Genomic DNA, 21,061 nt, shown 5'->3' on the forward strand with positions numbered 1-21,061 from the left:
TGTATCAGTAAAAATACTGGCCCTGGGAAAATCCAGAAAATACCCAGAGAAAATGCATACCTAACCAAGGACTTAACGGTTAGTATATGAGGTGTTTTTTGTTTTTTTTTTTAAACTATCTTTCTCAATAATATTGAGTATTATTATTTTTTTAATATCAGATAGGTTTTGGCTAAATAACATTGATCCGTGAGGGATTTGGAGTCAGAAGGCCTAGGTTCCAATGCCATCTTCAACTCCTACCACACCAGATGTTCTACCCTAAGACAACTTACTCTTGTCTTCAGCTGTCTTTCCTGAAAAACCCCAGAGGTCGTGGTCAGAAAATGTATTTCGGCTGGGCACAGTGACTCATGCCCATAATCCCTGCACTTTGGGAGGCCTAGGCGGGTGGATCACCTGAGGTCAGGAGTTTGAGACCAGCGTGACCAACAGGGTGAAACCCTGTCTCTACTAAAAATACAAAATTAGCTGGGCGTGGTGACACGTGCCTGTAATCGCAGCCACTTGGGAGGCTGAGGCAGGAGAATCGCTTGAACCCAGGAAGCGGAGGTTGTGGTGAGCCTAGATCGCACCATTGCACTCCAGCCTGGGCAACAAGAGAGAAAGTCCATCTCAAAAAAAAAAAGAAAGAAAGAAACAAAACAAAATGTATTTGGAAGCTATTTGATACGTAAAATGCCATTCAAACACTGGGAATTACTTTCTTTGGCCTCTTTCTAAAATTCAAACAGCAGGCTGAGATTCCAGTTCCATCACAACAACAAAAAAATAGGGTTGTTTGCAGTGTGCTTTTAAAGCTTGCATTAGAATGCAATTCTTTTTAAGAATAAATTGCATTTAAACACTGCACTCGAATATGTTTCTGAAAGGACTGATACTATTGGTTGCCTTGAGGAGCAGAACTGGGTTGTTGGTGGTCAAAGGTCAGAGGGAATTTTTTTTTTTTTTTTTTTTTTTTTTGAGATGGAGTCTCGCTCTTCGCCCAGGCTGGAGTGCAGTGGTGCGATCTCGGCTCACTGCAATTTCCACCTCCTCGGTTCATGCCATTCTCCTGCCTCAGCCTCCCAAGTAGCTGGGACTACCGGCGCCTGCCACCACACCCGGTTAATTTTTCATATTTTTTAGTAGAGACAGGATTTCACTGTGTTAGCCAGGATGACCTCAACCTCCTGACCTCATGATCTGCCCACCTGGGCCTCCCAAAGTGCTGGGATTACGGGTGTGAGCCACCCCACCCGGTGGGAATATTTTTCTCTACACCTTTTGTTCTTCTGGATTTTGAACCATGAAACTACAGTATTCAAAAAGTAGATGCAATTAAAATATTTTAAAAAGAAAATTTGGATTTCCAGTATCTTCCTACTCTTTCAGCCAGAATGTGGCCCGCCATCAGAGTAGACATGGAGACTGTTCAGAAGTAACATAGCATCACACAGGTGCTCTGTAAATACTCAGTGCTGGATTAACTGACTTCCACATTTAGTGAATGGATATTGTCTTTCTTTAATAACCATAGTGATTTTGGTGTGTTAATGACAGTCAGAATTAAACCAAAAAAGACAAATCTCTAATTTTCCTCTATCTTTTAGCAAGATTGTCTCGACCACTTACTGGTCAACTTAAGAATGGAAGCGCTCTTTGTGAAGGAAAATTTTAATATCCGGTGGGTGGCCCAAACAGGATTTGTGGAAAATATCAACAGTATCCTCAAAGAGTACAAGCAAAGCAGAGGATTAATGGTAACTATCACCGTTTCCCATTGAAACTTCTGATTCAAGAGAAATAAATCAGACTTCTAAGTGTGATGATGCCAATGGAAGTATTTGCTTTTTCAAACATTCACATTTCTAATTTCAAGTTGTTTTTCAAATTTGACAAATTTGTCCAGGTCTAACAAATTTACGTGTATGTTAAATTAATACTTGTCAACCAAACATGAACAGTTTTAAAGTTAACCTAGATAATAATGTATGCAAATTGCACATGATAGAAAGCTCCAGTGATGTCACAGTGTTGTCCATATAAAGAAGAACATTAAATAGGGAAAAATATCAAGCGCCTTGCTGGCTGGCTTGTTTCAGTCCTAGGTATACATGTGGGAGGTAGAAGAAGCCTGATTACTACTTCGATCTCTTTCTAAGTGGTCAGAGGACTCACTGGTCATTTTAATTATCACAGCTTTTCAAGGTCGATATTCTTTTTAAAAAATTAATTAATTGAAATGGACAAATAGATTACATACATGTATCCTGTACAACATAATGTTTTGAAATATGTAGACACTGTGGAATGGCTAAATCGAGCTAATTAACATCTGTGTGAACTCACACACCATTTTTTATGGTGAAAGGTAGATATTCTTATCTCCATAGTATAGATGAGGAAACTAAGTCTCAGAGAGATGAAGTAACATTTTTTTTTCTTTTTCTTTTTCTTTTTCAGACAGAGTCTCACTCTGTTGCCCAGGCTGGAGTCCTGCAGTATGATCTCAGCTCACAGCAACCTTTGCCTCCTGGGTTGAAGCAATTCTCATGCCTCAGCCTCCTGAGTAGCACCTGAGCTTATAGGCGTGCACTACCACATCTGGCTAATTTTTGTAATTTTAGTAGAGATGGGGTTTCACCATGTGGACCAGGCTGGTTTTGAACTCCTGGCCTCAAGCAATCCACCTGCATTGGCCTCCCATAGTGCTGGGATTACAGGTTTGAGCCACCGTGCCTGGCTGCAGCAACTTTTTCTTTTTCTTTTTCTTTCTTTTTTTTCTTTTTTTGAGACAGAGTCTCGCTCCATAGCCCAGGCTGGAGGACAGTGGCGTGATCTCGGCCCACTTCAACTTCTGCCTCCAGGGTTCAAGTGATCCTCCTGCCTCAGCCTCCTGAGTAGGTAGCAACTTTTTCAAGGTCACACAGCTAGTCAGAGATTTAAACTAGGTAGGATGCAGACCTAACTGGAATGTCCACGTCTAACTGCAGGGCCGCCACACTTGGCTCTCTGAAATCAGATCAACGAAGCACCTGTGCAGAGCTTTGGCTGGATCCCAGGGAAACATTCTAAAGACAAACGTAGGTCATACACAAGAAAGCGTTTTGAAAACTGTAAAATGGCCTATGTGAGTAACGGGTGTCATCATAATCATAATTATCACTGTTGAAGGGAACACTCTACATAAGCAAGTATAGTGTCACCGTCATATCCTTAGAACCATGTTCTCTTGGGAGAAAAACATGTCTACTTAAGAATAAGCAAAACATGTACCACTTAGCAAAAGAAATAATGATCCCTTTAAGCATCTAAGATCCTCATGGTGGCTGTACTGGGAGGTTATCCTGAGATATACACCAACCCAACCTCAGAGGTTAGACTAATGTCCTCTCTAGGTCAACTGTAACAACAACACACACAGTAGAAATATGACAAGACAGTTTGAAGAAGCCATATGGTTTCTGATGAGCAAGACTGGACAAGAACATGATAGAAGGAATAGTATATCTAAAAACTAAATAGAGTATGTCTGTCCCTAGGGGCAGTTAGCCACAGGAAACACTGCCGAGGCCAGTGTAGACCCACAGGTGTCACCCAGAGACATCCCCAAAAGATGGAGTCTCAAGTCATGCACTTGCGTGATCGCAGTTCCTTTAGCAAGGAAAAGTCATTGCTGCTTCAGAGACAGACGCATCAAGCCACCTTGACCCATTGCCTCCAGTCAGTTCATCCTACTTCCCTTGTTCTCATCAAAGCTCATCAAGCAGCCCTGGAAGACTTGGCTCCCAGTGTCTGTCGGCTTGAAGGGAGTAAATGTACCAAACACGTGGACTTGGAGTGTTTGATTCAGTGGCAGTCATTTGATTCAGTGGCAGTCATTTGATTCAGTGGCAGTCATACTTCTCACTGTAAATAAATGAATGGATTGGCGTCCTGGTTTTACACCCGGATAAAGTGAGCCTACACCAGGAGAAAGGACCCACTCTTGGTCCGTGGACAAATGAGACACCTGAACTTGCTCAGTTGACAGCCGGATTTCAGGCCTTGGTGAATGCACTGCACCTCTCCAGGGGCCCAGGGCGGCTCATCAGGACTCAGCTCCAGAACTGCCTCCTTCTGCTGCCTGCCATCCTCCCTATCCGATGGGGCCGCACTCCTCACCAGAACCATCCATCATCCCTATCTGATGGGACCATGCTCTTCACCAGAACCATCCATCATCCCTATCCGATGGGACAGCACTCCTCACCAGAACCATCCATCCTCCCTATCTGATGGGACTGTGCTCTTCACCAGAACCATCCATCATCCCTATCCGATGGGACAGCACTCCTCACCAGAACCATCCATCATCCCTATCCGATGGGGCCGCACTCTTCACCAGAACCATTCATCCTCCCTATCCGACAGGGCCGCACTCCTCACCAGAACCATCCATCATCCCTATTCGACAGGGCCGCACTCCTCACCAGAATCATCCATCCTCCCTATCCGACAGGGCCGCACTCCTCACCAGAATCATCCATCATCCCTATTCGACAGGGCCGCACTCCTCACCAGAATCATCCATCCTCCCTATCCGACGGGGCCGCACTCCTCACCAGAACCATCCATCCTCCCTATCTGATGGGACCATGCTCTTCACCAGAACCATCCATCATCCCTATCTGATGGGACCGTGCTCTTCACCAGAACCATCCATCATCCCTATCCAATGGGACCACGCTCCTCACCAGAACCATCCATCCTCCCTATCCGACGGGGCCGCACTCCTCACCAGAACCATCCATCATCCCTATTCGACAGGGCCGCACTCCTCACCAGAATCATCCATCCTCCCTATCCAACGGGGCCGCACTCCTCACCAGAACCATCCATCCTCCCTATCTGATGGGACCGTGCTCTTCACCAGAACCATCCATCATCCCTATCTGATGGGACCGTGCTCTTCACCAGAACCATCCATCATCCCTATCCGATGGGACCACGCTCCTCACCAGAACCATCCATCCTCCCTATCCGACGGGGCCGCACTCCTCACCAGAACCATCCATCATCCCTATCTGACAGGACCGTGCTCCTCACCAGAACCATCCATCATCCCTATCCAGTGGGATAGTGCTCCTCGCCAGAACCATCCATCATCCCTATCCGACAGGACTGCACTCACCAGAACCATCCTGTGTGCTGCCTACTTCCTTCGCTGTCTTGGTTTCCTCGCCTGACAAATGGTAGTAATGATGATAACCAACTCGGTGGATGAAATCATATAATCTGTAAGCATACGGACACTCTACCAATGGAAATCCTTTTCATGAACGCAATTCCAAAATTTACCTTGCAAAATACAGGCCCTCAGTTTCACAACTGTTTGGATCTTTTTGAAATAAATAACTATATGTTACTGATATTTTGACCTCTGTTGGAAATGAATATTTACTCACTGATTAGGAACACCACAGGGCTTTTTAGCATTCAATCAAATTTATCAGCAGGAGAAATGGTGTTTTTTTTTTTAATGAGTATGTTTTTTAAAAATTAGAATAAGTTTTTGAAAAATTGAGACAGGGTGTTGCTCTGTTGCCCAGCTTGGAGTGCAGTGGTTTGACTGCGACTCACTGCAGCCTAGACTTCCTGGGTTTAAGCACTCCTCCTGCCTCAGCCTGGGCCCCCAAGTAGCTGGGACCACAGGCACATGTGACTATGCCCAGCCAGTATTAAAAACAATTTTTTTTTTTTTGTAGAGACAGGGATCTCACTATATTGCTGAAGCTGGCCTTGTTTTTTGTAGAGATGGGGACCTCACTATATTGCTCAGGCTGGCCTCGAACTCCTGGGCTCCAGGGATCCTCCTGCCTCAGCCTCCTAAACTGTTGGGATTACAGGCATGAGCCAGGATGCCTGGCCTAAAAATTAGAATAAATTAACTGTGCTAAAAATAATTGGCTCAGCATGGTGGCTCACACCTGTAATCCTAGCACTTTGGGAGGTTGAGGTGGGTGGATCACCTGAGGTCAGGAGTTCAAGACCAGCCTGGCTAACATGGTGAAACCCCATTTCTACTAAAAATACAAAAAATTAGCTGAGTGTGGTGGCGTGCACCTGTAATCCCAGCTACTCAGGAGGCTAAGGCAGGAGAATCACTTGAACCCGGGAGGCAGAGCTTGCAGTGAGCCGAGATTGTACCATTGCACTCCAGTTTGGGCAATAAGATTGAAACTCTGTCTGAAAATGATAATAATAATAATAATTAAAGACCAAGCCAGGTGCAGTGGCACACACCTGTAAACCCAACACTTTGGGAGGCCAAGGCAGGAGGATTGCTTGAGTGCAGGAGTTTGGGACCAGCCTGAGCCACACAGTGAGATCTCATCTCTACAGAAAGTATAAAAATTAGATGAACATGGTGGTGTGCATCTGTAGTCCCGGATACTTGTGAGGCTGAGCTGGGAAGATAGTTTGAGCCCAGGAGTTTGAGGCTGCAGTGAGCTGTGATTGCACCACTACACTCCAGCCTGGGCAACAGAGGGAGCACCTATCTCAGTACAAAACAAAACAAAACAAAACAAATAATTAAAGACCAAATTCAGTACGGAAATAGTATTCAGGCAGTAAATTAGGCCCCTTGCACACTGAACCAGAAATTCTTTGCTTTGTTACTGTTACAAAGGTAGCAAAATGCCCTGTACTGTGCACTGTCTTGTGAAACTGGCAGCGTGTAATTCCTGAGCACTTACTCTTTAGTGATCTGAGTTGTTCCTGACACATCTTCTTACGTGGTCCTATCCACCAGCCCCAGATCAGCCCACGTAGTTGGTGCCTATTGAATACCTACTGAATGAATGGACATGAACCAGAACATGAACTGTCTGACCAGGGTGTAGACGCTTTAGGGATGACATGGCAGCCACCGTGGTGTTGGCGGGGGTGGAGGCGTGGCTCTGGAGTCTCCACAGAAGAGTGACAGTTCACCTGCAGGGTCCAGGGACTTTGTTCTCAAAAGGCACTCCCAGCTGGGCACAGTGGCTCATGCCTGTAATCCCAGCACTTTGGGAAGCCGAGGTGGGTAGATCATGTGAGGCCAGGAGTTCGAGACCAGCTTGACCAACATGGAGAAAACTCGTCTCTACAAAAAATACAAAAATTAGCCAGGCATGGTGGTGCGCACATGTAGTCTCAGCTACTCGGGAGGCTGAGGCGAGAATCTCTTGAACCTGGGAGGTGGAGGTTGCAGTAAGCGAGATGATGCACACCACTGCACTCCAGCCTGAGCAACTGGACTCTGTCTCAAAAAAACAAACAAAAAAAGCACTCCCCTGAAATAGAAAACCACTGTGTCTAGCTACAGATCATTCATAGCTTGCCCTATGTTCCTTACTCTCTCCTCTTTCAGCCAGTCAAGATCTGCATTCTCGGTCCCCCTGCTGTGGGAAAATCCAGTATTGCTGAAGAATTGGCCAAGTACTACAAACTGCATCACATCCAGCTGAAGGATGTTATTTCTGAAGCCATAGCAAAACTGGTAACACTTTAAACTGTTTTCCTGGGCATTTTAATTAATTACTGTATTGTTCTTAGGGTGAAAATATGTATATTATTCGAATTAGCCAGCCGGACGCAGTTTAGATGATCCCAATTTTGTTGGCAACATCCGAGGCGTCCTAATCAGTAGCCAGGGGAACATCTGGCTTCTCTTCCCCCTCAGGCCTGAGCAGAGTGTTGACCTTGGCCACACTGGCGTCAGGGAGCTTCTTCACAGCCTGTTGGATGTGGCGCTTTCTGGCTTTGGCATCCGCATTGAGTACGTGTGTGTTTGTCTCCTCTCTTCTTCGTGGCCAACTGAGAGGCTGGGGGAAGTTAGCTGATGATGGCACAGTGGTCACGCTGGTTTCTCCTGAGGACACTCTTCGGAGGATATCGGGGCTGCCCCTGGAGCCGCAGTGTCCTGGGACACCAGAAGGTAGATGACGTGCAGATCTTTTCTCTGTGGCTGTGGACACCCTTCAGCACTGCCTTCTTGGCCTTCAAAGCTTTTGCTTTTGCTTTGGCTTAGGGAAAGAAAGGATCTTCCTTCTTTACCTTCAGAGCCATCTTGTAAAATAGCTTTTTTTTGGGGTGGGGGGATGGAGTCTCACTTTATTGCCCAGGCTGTAGTGCAGTGGTACGATCTCGGCTTACTGCAACCTCCGCCTCCCGGGTTCAAGCAGTTCTCCTGCCTCAGCCTCCTAAGTGGCTGGGATTATAGGCACGTGCCACCATGCCTGACTAATTTTTGTATTTTTAGTAGAGACGGGGTTTCACCATGTTGGCCAGGCTGGTCTAGAACACTCCTGAACTCAGGTGATCCGCCTGCCTTGACCTTCCAAAGTGCTGGGATTACAAGTGTGAGCCACCATGCCCAGCCTGAAATGGCTTTTAACTACTTTATTGGGAATTTTAACATTTTAGAAATGCTTTTTTTAGTTTTATAATAAACAAGCAACTGATTTTATATGTCAGTAAACAGGAGATGTTATTTTCATTGAATTTTGTTGTTGCCCCGAGTTATGAAAACACAGAACTCTACAGGGCTTTCCTCTGAGATGGAAGCAGCTTCCATGGGTTGCCCTTGAAATGTAGTCTGCCTCCAGCTGCGGTTCAAAGTGTAGCTTGTGTTCTCTCTGTTGCCTGGAACACTTTTAGGTGTTTTAGTCGTGTTGTATGTTTCTCAGGGTATTATCAAACTTTATAAACTGCTTTTTATCATTTTATTGAAAATGGCTGATACTGAGGTAGTTTTCATAAATGATTATTAAAAGTCTTGATTTCTACAACATGTGGTTCCTTCAAGGAAGATACAACCCAATACCTTAGAATAACACATTAGAAAAATGTTGACTCAAGCAGTTCCGGCATTAGTACAATATACTAATCTCTTAAATATGCTGTTAAGAAAAACCTCAAGGATCTCATGTGTCTTTGTGGATATGTGCATCCTGCAAAATTTTGCATGACAGCTGTCATAGGGTACATGTCCTATTTGGGTCCCAAGGTTTTTCCAGGATCACCTGCCAGCTGATTTGTGAGTAGCCAATCAATGTGGGGCATCATCCAATGTGAATATCCCTGTGGTATGCAGGAGACGATTGTTGCCCCTAAGGATATAGGGGAAGGAGAAGAAGAAGTCGAAGAGGAGGAGGAGGAGGAGGATGTGGAAGATGCACAGGAGCTCCTAGATGGCATCAAGGAGAGCATGGAGCAGAACACAGGTAATGCACACCCAGCAGAGAGCCGCGCCGCTCTTGTGAAGAGTGGCTATTTTTAAAAATCTGGTTATAAAAGACTATTTATAAAAAGAAAGAGAAATAAAAGACTGTTTACTATTAAGAGTGAAGTACAGGCGGCATGGCTTATGCCTGTAATCTCAGCACTTTGGGAGTCTGAGGTGGGAGGCTCACTTAAGGCCAGGAGTTTGAGACCAGCCTGAGCAGCATGGTGAAACCCCATCTCTACAAAAAAAAAAAAAAAAAAAAAAAAAAAAATTAGCTAGGCAAGGCCAGGCGCAGTGGCTCATGCCTGTAATTCCAGCACTTTGGGAGGCTGAGGCAGGTGGATCACCTGAGGTCATGAGTCTGAGACCAGCCTAGCCAACATGGTGAAACCCCATCTCTACTAAAAATACAAAAAATTAGCCAGGTATGGTGCTGCACACCTGTAGTCCCAGCTACTCAGGAGACTGAGGCAGGACAATCGCTTGAACCTGGGAGGCAGAGGTTGCAGTGAGCCAAGTTCATGCCATTGCACTCCAGCCTGGGTAGCAAGAGTGAAACTCTGTCTCAAAAAAAAAAAATTAGCTGGGCACGGTGGCATGTGCCCGTAGTCCCAGGTATTGGGAGGTTGAGGCAGGAGGATCACTTGCGCCCAGGAGGTTGAAGCTGTAGTAAGCCATGATCGTGCCCTTGCACTCCAGCCTAGGTGACAGAGTAAGATCCTGTCTCAACAAAAAAAGAGAAAAGAAAAAGAAAAAATAAAGTACAGAAATTATAACAAAAAAAAATTCCTTCATAATCTCATTGTTAACATTTTGGTGATGATCTGTTGGTAGGATGGGGAAGAACTTCCTAAATTAAAAAGAAAAAAAAAATCGGCTGGGTGAGGTGGCTCACGCCCATAATCCCCACACTTTGGGAAGCCAAGGTGGGTGGATCACCTGAGGTCAGGAGTTTGAGACCAGCCTGGCCAACATGGTGAAAACCCGCCTCTACTAAAAATACAGAAATTAGCCTGGCGTGGTGGCACGTGCCTGTAATCCTAGCTACTCGGGAGGGTGAGGCAGGAGAATCACTTGAACCCGGGAGGTGGAGGCTGCAGTGAGCCGAGATTGTGCCATGGCACTCCAGCCTGGGTGACAGAGCAAGACTCCATCTCAAAAAAAAAAAGAAGAAAAAAAAAGTCACACGTGTTCATAAATTGGACAAACCAAGAAAAAATATTGCCACTGATATGATAAATTAATATCCTTAATATAGAAAAGGTTCAGGCAAATTGATAAGAGAGTTATGAAATCCTTAATAGAAAAAAAATGGATGAGGCCAGGCGTGGTGGCTCACGAGGTTAGGAGTTCAAAATCAGCCTGGCCAAGATGATGAAACCCATCTCTACTAAAACTACAAAAATTAGCCAGGCACGGTGTTAGGCACCTGTAATCCTAGCTACTTGGAAGGCTGAGGCAGGAGAATCGCTTGAACCTGGGTGGCAGAGGTTGCAGTGAGCCGAGATCGCGCTACCGCACTCTAGCCTGGGCAGCAGAGTGAGACTCCCTCTCAAAAAAAAAAAAAAAAAAGAAAGAAAGGAAAGAAAAAAATTGATTAATGAAATGGGCCAATAAGTAATACAGGAAGATGTATAAATAAATGGAAAATTATTCTTACTTGCTTAGTAATTAATTGTAACCAGTTTGTTGAACAAAGTAATCACAGTAAGGTGTTGCTTTAAACTCAGACTGGATTCGCTCTTTCCCTTGGATAGAATTTCAGGCTGGTTCCACTGCAACTCTTAGATAGTGAGTAGCCCCTTTGTTTATTCATGCTTTAGGAAGTCTGTTCCAATCAAATAATTACAAACTGGGTTTTGAGCTGAGAGGTCTCTAAGGGATCTTGCTACCTGCAGGAAAGCAGTCAGTAGCTGTTATTAGAAAAGTAAAGCCATTTCTTCATTTTTACACTTGGACAGTTGAGATCCTCCATCATCTGGTTATTGTAGTATCGCCTTCAGACTCATCTAATGCAGTTTCTCCTCTTGCCGACTTCTCAATCACCTTTATATTCTCTCCTCTTCCTTCCTCCTCCCTTCTTGCTGGTGGCCATTTCTGATCCTCCAGGGATCAAGGACAGGGGAGAAGGACAGAGACGGATGTGGCCATCTCAGATGTAAGTTGGCATTGGATGACAGACGGCATGCTCACTGCTCCTTCGTCATCTCTCAGGGGCTCTTGAGATTCTCCCACTGAGAACTGCTCACTGCACCGCTGGGGCATGGCTCTTGACTGCCTCCATGGCCGTCACTGGTCTTCTGGTACTCCACCCCTTTGTCCCAGAGGTTGCCCTCTTCCCAGTTACTCACCTCCACCTGGGTTGGAGACCTAGTTTCCCTCTCCTAACTTCATCCTGTTACCTACCAGGTGTCCACGTCACCCACGCTCCACTCAGGGAACCCGCGACTGTCCGGGGGCTATTTGCCATTGGCCAGCTTGAGGAGGGTTTGCTCTGGTCCCTGGTCCTGGTTCCTTATGTTTGTCACTGCCATCTTCCATCGAGGTCTCTAGTCCCCCGACCCTTTCCCTGAAGGCCAGGTTAGCCCTGAACTTCTCTCCTCCTCCCCTCTACCAGATCAACCTAGTTTTCTGGGATGGAGAGGTGGTTTTGTGTGCCAACACCAAGTGTCCGCTGAAAGCAGCCCATCATCTGAGTCTTGGTTTCTGCTTCCTTGTGAGCTGCACCAGAAGGAAATGGCATCTGGAATTCCAGAGAGATTTCCCAGCGGGGAAAGGAGTGCACAGATGAATGCTTGGGGGTGTAACGGTGCCTGTGCCTTCCCATAAGGCATTTGGGGATCACTATTTTGGTTTTGGAGAGTCTAAAAGAGTGGAGTTGGGCACGGGGGCTCATGCTGTATTCCCAGTACTTTGAGAGGTCAAAGTGGGAAGACTGTTTGAGGTCCGCCTGGGTGACATAGCAAGACCCCCCATGCCTACAAAAAAGAGTCTAGCAGAGTTCTGATGCTCACCTTTTGGATGAGGTGGAAAAAAACAAGACATTCCATTGTGAGGACATCTGTGGATGGAAATCTGTCAAGGCCACATTGAGGGGTGTGAGGCTGGGAGTTTTAGGAAGCCACAGTGTACATGGCCAAGTGTAAGTAAAGCTTACAGCTGGGGTGTAAGGCTAGAAACGGGGCGCCAGGAGCAAGGAAGTATGCCACCCCCTAAGGAGAGACAAGAATGTCTAATAATCAGGCTAACAGGACTCAGCAAACATTGAACTTTATTTATTTATCTACTTATTTATTTATTTTTGAGAATGAGTCTCACTCTGTCACCCAGGCTGGAGTGCAGCGGTGTGATCTCGGCTCACCGTAACCTCTGCCTCCTGGCTTCAAGCAATTCTCAGCCTCCGGAGTAGCTGGGATTACAGGCACGGACCACCACACCCAGCTAACTTTTTGTATTTTTGGTTGAGATGGGGTTTCGCCATGTTGGCCAAGCTGGTCTTGAACTCCTGGCCTCAAGTGATCTGCCCACCTTGGCCTCCCAAAGTGCTGGGATTACAGGTGTGAGCCACTGTGCTTGGCTGAACATTATTTATTGACAGAGGCCTATATAATTGGCCTTTGCAAGGGCCCAAAACTCTTATCCAAGGCTTAACCTAACAGTTAAGTACCAACTGAGCTCTTTTCATGCTTGGGGAGGTGACCATATGGAACAAGAATTACAGCAGAGACAGTGCCTAGCTGAGAACACTCACTGAGGCCCCCAGGCTCCTGAAGGGCCTGTCCTCGCACTCTGTTCTTCTCCCAGATGTGAGAGGCCAAACAGGTTCAGCAGCCTCTGTCAAGAGAGATGTAAGAGGGGCCCTGGGAGGGGGCAGAGGAAGTAGTCGTGTGGGGAAGATAAGTCTTTAGAACAGCCAGCATCCTTCGAAGCTGCTCTCCCACATGTGACTCTCCGCTCCCCCACTTCCTACATGATTGGAATCATTCAGTTCCTTTTCACTTTCTCAGGTGTGTCCAAAAATCCCTCCGATCCATATTTACCTGAGACGAAAACATAGACCTTGCCTATGTTTGAACAAAACAAGACCTTTGAACCCATGGCACTGAGGTCAGCTCACTTTTCCCTCACATGGCTGCATTTGTTATCACATGATTCCAATGATTCTAGCAAAATGAGTTTCCCAGTCCCACAGTGAGGCCCCTCCATGTCCCAACTCCACTCCTATCGGCCCCCGACGGTGCAGCAAAATAAGGGCTTTGTTACACTATAGAGTGTGCTAATTACAGATGTTGTGTCCACTTTACATATTTCAAAAGCATTGTGAAATTACTGGATCTAGTTGGTAGGATTCCTGGTGATCACTGGACTAGTCTTTCAACTTTTCTCTGAGTTTGAAAATAAAAAGGGGAAGAAAAGTCTGTAAATGTACCAACTTGATGTCTCTACTGTATATGGGTCATTGTAAAATCTTAGCTTGCAGCTATCTAATTTTTTTAAAAACAAAACGCATATTACTGTAATCAAGGCAAAGTTTCTTAAAACAGTTAACGTTGGCCGGGCATGGTGGCTCACGCCTATAATCCTAGTACTTTGGGAGGCCAAGGAGGGCGGATCACAAGGTCAGGAGTTCGAGACCAGCCTGGCCAACATGGTGAAACCCGTCTCTACTAAAGATACAAAAAATTAGCTGGGTGTGGTGGTGGACACTTGTAATCCCAGCTACTCGAAAGGCTGAGGCAAGTTGAACCCTAGAGGCAGAGGTTGCAGTGGGCTGAGATTGTGCCACTGCAATCCAGCCTGAGCAACAGGGTGAGACTCGGCCTCAAAAAACAAACAAACAAACAAACAAACAAACAAAAAACAGTTAACTTTGGCAGTGGAAGTCTAATCAGAACCATGACTCATGAATTAACATTGCGTTCTTTTCTGCTGTTGAGACTCACTGTTTCACATACTATCTTCCACAAGACTTTATTAAACAAGAAGATGAAGAATGCACTTGGAAGTCACAGAGCATGGCTTGACCACTTGCTTAGTTCCTGACTTCAGACCAGTCACTGCCTCTCTCTGAACCTGTTTCATCCTGTGTTAAAGAAAATAATAATAATAAGGGAGAGGAGCCGGGCACAGTGGCTCACGCCTGTAATCCCAGCACTTTGGGAGGCCGAGGCAGGCGGATCACGAGGTCAGGAGATCGAGACCATCCTGGCTAACACAGTGGAACCCCATCTCTGCTAAAAATACAAAAAAATTAGCCGGGCGTGGTGGTGGGTGCCTGTAGTCCCAGGTACTCAGGAGGCTGAGGCAGGAGAATGGTGTGAACCTGGGAGGTGGAGCTTGCAGTGAGCTGAGATCGTGCCACTGCACTCCAGCCTGGGCGACAAAGCGAGACTCTGTCTCAAAAAAAAAAAAAAAAAAAAAAAAGAGGAGAGGAGAAGACAGAATAAATCCACCAGCTTGGAGGATTAACTGAGGATAACATAATGATAACCAAGGGAACATGAATGAAATTGCACTGTAAACTCTAAAAACTTACACAGAGTACAGTATCACCAATAACAGGGAAGGGTGGGAATCACCACCGAACGGTCTGTGTCCATGGAAGCCTGGACGTGGCTACATTACAGTCACTGAGAATTCGATCCTGGCGCAATGTTACCAGAAAGGGGGTCTCATCCTAGATTCCAGGAGCAGGTTCTTAGATCTCACGCTGGAAAAAATTGAGAGTGAACTGCAGAGTATAGTGAAGTGAAGATAGTTTATTAGAGACTACCCTATTACAGAGTAGGGTGTCCTCAGAAAATAAGAGAAGGAACACCCCATAGTGAGAAGAGAGAGCTTATTGAAAGCTACTCTGTCACAGAGTAGGGTGTCTTCAGAAAGCGTGAGGGGGAAGGCCATACTATAAACAGCGCTTGATTGTACAGGTTGTTAAGAACAGTGTACTTGGCCAGGTGCAGTGGCTCACACCAGCACTTTGGAAGGCCAAGGTGGGAGGATCCCTTGAGGCAAGAAATTCCAGGCCAGCCTGGGCAACATAGCAGGACCCCACCTCTACAAAAAATACAAAAAAACAGCCAGGCATGGTGGTGCGTGCCTATAGTTCCAGCTACCTGTGCGCGGACACAGGACGATGGCTTTAGCCCTTGAGCCTGGGAGGTCGAGGCTGTAGTGTGGCCAAGATTGCACCACTGCACTCCAGCCTGGGTAACAGAGCAAGACCCTGTCTCCAAAAAAAAAAAAAAAAAAAAAAAAGGAGAGAATGAGAGAATAGTGTACTTTTTTTATAAAGGCTTATGATCAACTTGTGATAGGTTATTAGTATTGTTTCTTATGTTACTTAAGAACATAAGTATGCTATGTTACTATTGATTTCAGCGAGAATTTACAAGTGTACTATTTAAAGCAAAACCTGTTCTTAAACTAAGAATGCTTTTTGTTCTCGAAATATCAGGACATTTCCTTAAGTTCCGGGTCTTTAGTTAGTTAGCATCATTAACTCGGTCCCTCAACCATAAACATCTTGTGACCAGAAGTGCTCAACCCCCTGGGAATGTTACCCAGCAGGTTTGGCTTTATCTGGCCTTTATTCAAGATGGAGTCACTCTGGTTAGGACAAAGGATATTCATGACCAAGTCTCCAGACCCACTAAGGATGTATCTAGCTTGACAAGCCACTTAGTAGGGATCCAACTGTACCCTAGAAATATTTTGTCAGTTTTATTTTACCTTAATATACATTTGTACAGGCAATAATTAAACAACTATTACACAACAATTCAGTGAGTTTACTTACTTTCAAGAATAATGCATGTAGGCCGGGCGCGGTGGCTCAAGCCTGTAATCCTAGCACTTTGGGAGGCCGAGACGGGCGGATCACGAGGTCAGGAGATCGAGACCATCCTGGCTAACATGGTGAAACCCCGTCTCTACTAAAAAATACAAAAAACTAGCCGGGCGAGGTGGCGGGCGCCTGTAGTCCCAGCTACTCGGGAGGCTGAGGCAGGAGAATGGCGTGAACCCGGGAGGCGGAGCTTGCAGTGAGCTGAGATAGGCCACTGCACTCCAGCCTGGGCGACAGAGCGAGACTCCGTCTCAAAAAAAAAAAAAAAGAATAATGCATGTAGTTACAAATGAGAGGCAGAAACACTGTATTAAAGACCTAAAAATAAGGCCGGGCGCAGTGGCTCACACCTGTAATCCCAGCACTTTGGGAGGCCGAGGCGGGCGGATCACGATGTCAGGAGATTGAGACTATCCTGGCTAAAACGGCGAAACCCCGTCTCTACTTAAAAGTACAAAAAAATTAGCCAGGCATGGTGGTGGATGCCTGTAGTCCCAGCTACTCAGGAGGCTGAGGCAGGAGAATGGCCAGAACCTGGGAGGCGGAGCTTGCAGTGAGCCGAGATCACACCAGTGCACTTCAACCTGGGCAACAGAGCGACGACTCAGTCTAAAAAAAAAAAAAAAAACCAAAAATACAAACATCATATAAATCAATGTCCACATTAATTCTGGAATTCCATACAAATAAGGTAAAAATTACATTACTTTGTCAAAGTAAAGGAAATCATGTTTTTGTTTTTTATCAATACACTAAAAGTAGATTAATGCCAAAAAGCTTTCATGAAACTTGTCAGAGTTCAGATTATTTTATGTAAAAGGATTAAAATAAAAGGATTAAACTGGTGAATGGTTTACCCAAGTATTCAAGTAGGTGAGTAAAAGAAACCAAAGACGCCGGGCACAGTGGCTCATGACTGTAATCCCAGCACTTTGGGAGGCCGAGGCAGGCAGATCACAAGGTGAGGAGTTAGAGACCAACCTGGTCAAAATGGTGAAACCCTGTCTCTATTAAAAATACAAAAATTGGCCAGGTGCGGTGGCAGGTGCCTGTAATCCCAACTACTCAGGAGGCTGAGGCAGGAGAATTGGTTGAACCCGGGAGGCAGAGGTTGCAGTGAGCAGAGATCACACCACTGCACTCTAGCCTGGACTACAGAGCAAGACTCCACCTCAAAAAAAAAAAAAAAATATATATATATACACACACACACACACACACACACACACACACAACATAGGAAGGAATGATACTTGGAGGAATTTTTTTTTTGGCAGGAGAGGTTAGGATTTTGCTCTGTCACCCAGGCTGGAGTGCAGTGGTGCAATCGTAGCTCACTGCAGACCCTATTTCCTGGACTCAAACAATCCGCCCACCTCAGCCTCCCAAGTAGCCACCATGCCTGGCTAATGTTTTCTATTTTTATTTTTATTATTTATTTTATTTTATTTGAGACGGAGTCTTCTCTTTGTCACCCAGGCTGGAGTGCAGTGGCACAATCTTGGCTCACTGCAAGCTCCGCCTCCCAGGTTCACGTCATTCTCCTGCCTCAGCTTCCCGAGTAGCTGGGATTACAGGAGCCCGCCACCACGCCTGGCTAATTTTTTTTGTATTTTTTAGTAGAGACAGGGTTTCACTGTGTTAGCCAGGATGGTCTCGATCTCCTGACCTCGTGATCCACCCGCCTTGGCCTCCCAAAGTGCTGGGATTACAGGCATAAGACACCACACCTGGCCTTGTTTTTTATTTTTATTTATTTTTTTTATTTATTTATTTTTTTTTTTTTTGAGACGGAGTCTCGCTCTGTCGCCCAGGCTGGAGTGCAGTGGCCGGATCTCTGCTCACTGCAAGCTCCGCCTCCCGGGTTCACGCCATTCTCCTGCCTCAGCCTCCCGAGTAGCTGGGACTACAGGCGCCCGCCACCTAATAGAGATGAGATCTCCCTATGTTGCCTAGGCTGGTCTCGAACTCCTGAGCTCAAGCCATCTTCCTGCCTCACCCTCCCAAAGTGCTGAGATTACAGGTGTGAGCACCTGGCCTGTTCCTGGAGGGATATTAGCTGCCTACATACTTCATGACTAGCTATTTGGTGAACTGTTGGGATTAACATGAAAAATACACAGCCGGAGAGAGCTGCCCATTTTCCTAATAGAAAACAAACCTCATTTTTCACTAACGTCATGTAGAAACTCCATACCATTAATAAGCCTTTAGATCACCAACTTTGTTTTGGCCTTATTAAAATGCTGGAGAGTATCTCTTGATTTACAGTATTTTTTTTTCTAATACTGCCCAAATAAACCTATAATGAACCTAAAGTCACGGGCAGGAATGGACATTCTGCATGTACAATAAAAAATGCAACTGAAAGCAAATAACCAACAACTCAAAATATTACTGAGGAAATCTGTAAGTGTAGATGAATATGTAAAAAAAAAAAAAAAGGTTCACATGAACACAAGTTTTGACCAGTTAAAAGTTCACTAGAGATTACATAAGAATTTTGGAAAGTGTATATGTATAATCAAGTAAAATATTTTAAACAAGTCCATCATGCCTCAGTTAGTTTTAAATTGCAAACTCCAATACACAGTTCTTTTAATAAATTAGTGCAATATGAAAGATTTGGGAATATTAATGTATCCATATTAGATCAAATTGAAGATTCCAAAATTTCTTCCAAGAGCCATCTTTTGCTGCTTCTTTTTTTTCTGGAGATGGAGTCTCACTTTGTCACCCAGGCTGGAGTGCAATGGTGCGATCTCAGCTCACTGCAAACCCCGCTTCCCAGGTTCAAGCAATTCTCCTGCTTCAGCCTCCCGAGTAGCTGGGACTACAGATGCACATCACCACACCCGGCTAATTTTTTTGTATTTTTAGTAGAAATGGGGTTTCACCGTGTTGACCAGGCTGGTTTCGAACTCCTGAGCTTAGATAATCCACCCGCCTCGGCCTCCCAAAGTGCTAGGATCACAGGCGTGAGCCACCCTGCTGGCCGCTTCTTCTTAAGGTATTTCTTCCCTGAGCTGCTTACAGATACATTACCTGATTTAGACAAATTTATCCAAATATCAAACTGCCTGGATGAGATGTAGATTTTTACACTTTTGTATCTCAGCAAAAAATGGAGTTTTACCCATTGCCTGGTGAACTGAGTAAAAAGCCACTCATTTTGTTTCATTTCTAATTACCTTTAAGAAGAGCTGTATGGATAATTCTAGTTCTGAGGTACATTTATTTACCAAGCTCAAACTGGGACCCAAGTGGAACACTTCTGCTTCTGCTTCTACAAAGAAAAAGGAAAGTCACATACGGTGGCTCACGCCGGTAATCCCAGCACTTTGAGAGGCTGAGGCTGAGGCAGGAAAATTGCCTGAGCCCAGGAGTTTGAGACCAGCCTGGGCAGCATAGCAAGACCCTGTCTCTACAAAAAAAAAAAAAAAACAAAAAAAAACACAAACATTAGCTGGGCATGGTGGTGCGGGAGGCACCAGGATTACCTGAGCCCGGGAGGTTGAGGCTGCAGTGAGCCAAGATCCCGACATTGCACTCCAGCCTGAGTGACAGGAGTAAGACCCTGTCTCAAAAAATAAAAATAAAAAAAGAAAGGGTGATCTCTCCCATGAGGCAGATTTCCTACAAATACATAGCTGTTGGACTCTTTCCTTTCTGAAATCACCGCTTGCTGTTTGGTCATCATCAGTTATGACAGTACAGTTTCCTGGGAATGAGGGAACAGAAGCCAAGCTGTAATCCCAAATGCATTCCCTCACATTCCCACCATTGCTCAGGGGAGCAGCTCTCTATTTTTAAACATGTTTTAGTAATTATGAATATGTGTTAATATGAACATTTTGAATATTACTGGTATTTGAAAGATACATTTAAATTTTTTTTTTTTTTTTGAGACAGAGTCTCGCTCTGTCGCCCAGGCTGGAGTGCAGTGGCACGATCTCTGCTCACTACAAGCTCCGCCTCCTGGGTTCACGCCATTCTCCTGCCTCAGCCTCCCGAGTAGCTGGGACTACAGGTGCCCGCCACCACGCCCGGCTAATTTTTTTGTATTTTTTAGTAGAGACAGGATTTTACCATGTTAGCCAGGATGGTCTTGATCTCCTGACCTCGTGATCCGCCCGCGTCGGCCTCCCAAAGTGCTGGAATTACAGGCGTGAGCCACCACGCCCGGCCAAATGTTTTTTTAGAAAAAGGATGACGTTTTTAAAAGCTATGTAGGAGGGCTGTGCTCATTCATTTTCAAACAGCGCAGTTGCCGGCCATAGAGCTGAACCTGGCCAAAGGTCATCGGATTATCTCTAAGAGATCACATTTCTCAAGAGAAAGGCACTTGGGCTGGGTCCTTTGTGTACTGGGTCATGCCTCTTAAGCATCCCATAATTACCAAAAAATGCTGCTGAAGGTCCCTTCTTAATTACTGAGCACTTTCGTTCCGAATCAAGCAGAAATGAATGGCTAAACTCAGGGCCTGAAATAAACGGAGGGAGGCATTGAAGGGAATTGCAGCTAGATTTCTAGATTAAGTGCCTTTAATTTAATAACAAAGCCATTGAAAAATGAAAATAGACTGCTTAGGCCGGGTGTGGTTACTCATTCCTGTAATCCCAGCACTTTGGGAGGGTGAGGCGGGTGGATCACCTGAGGTCAGGAGTTTGAAACCAGCCTGACCAGCATGGCAAAACCCTGTCTCTACTAAAAAATACAAATAAAATTAGCCAGGTGTGGCAATGCACACCTGTAATCCCAGCTACTCAGGAGGCTGAGGCATGAGAATCTCTTGAACCCAGGAGGCAGAGGTTGCAGTGAGCCAAGATTGCACCACTGCACTCCAGCCTGGGAAACGGAGTGAGACTCTGTCTCAAACAAACAAGAAAGAAAATAGACAACTTAAATAAAATCAGACTTAGAATATTAGTGAATCCCTTGACACGTTTTTATTTGGCTTCATTTTTTTTTTTTTTTTTTGA

The 21,061-nt window shown here is 45.3% G+C and overlaps 1 protein-coding gene across 2 annotated transcripts in view; it reads left to right on the forward strand.

Moving 5' to 3' along the window:
• Nucleotides 1-21,061, forward strand: part of AK7 (adenylate kinase 7) — a 100,600-nt gene that overhangs the window by 58,912 nt on the left and 20,627 nt on the right. The window contains exons 9-12 of one of the 2 annotated variants that reach the window (XM_007987770.3): nt 1-78; nt 1,593-1,742; nt 7,379-7,507; nt 9,104-9,233. In XM_007987770.3, the coding sequence (XP_007985961.1) occupies nt 1-78; nt 1,593-1,742; nt 7,379-7,507; nt 9,104-9,233 (487 nt within the window). The remainder of the gene's footprint in view (nt 79-1,592; nt 1,743-7,378; nt 7,508-9,103; nt 9,234-21,061) is intronic. The other variant, XM_007987771.3, reaches the window with a different exon arrangement.

This window comes from Chlorocebus sabaeus, chromosome 24 (genome assembly GCF_047675955.1).
Source record: "Chlorocebus sabaeus isolate Y175 chromosome 24, mChlSab1.0.hap1, whole genome shotgun sequence".
NCBI classification, from domain to species: domain Eukaryota; kingdom Metazoa; phylum Chordata; class Mammalia; order Primates; family Cercopithecidae; genus Chlorocebus; species Chlorocebus sabaeus.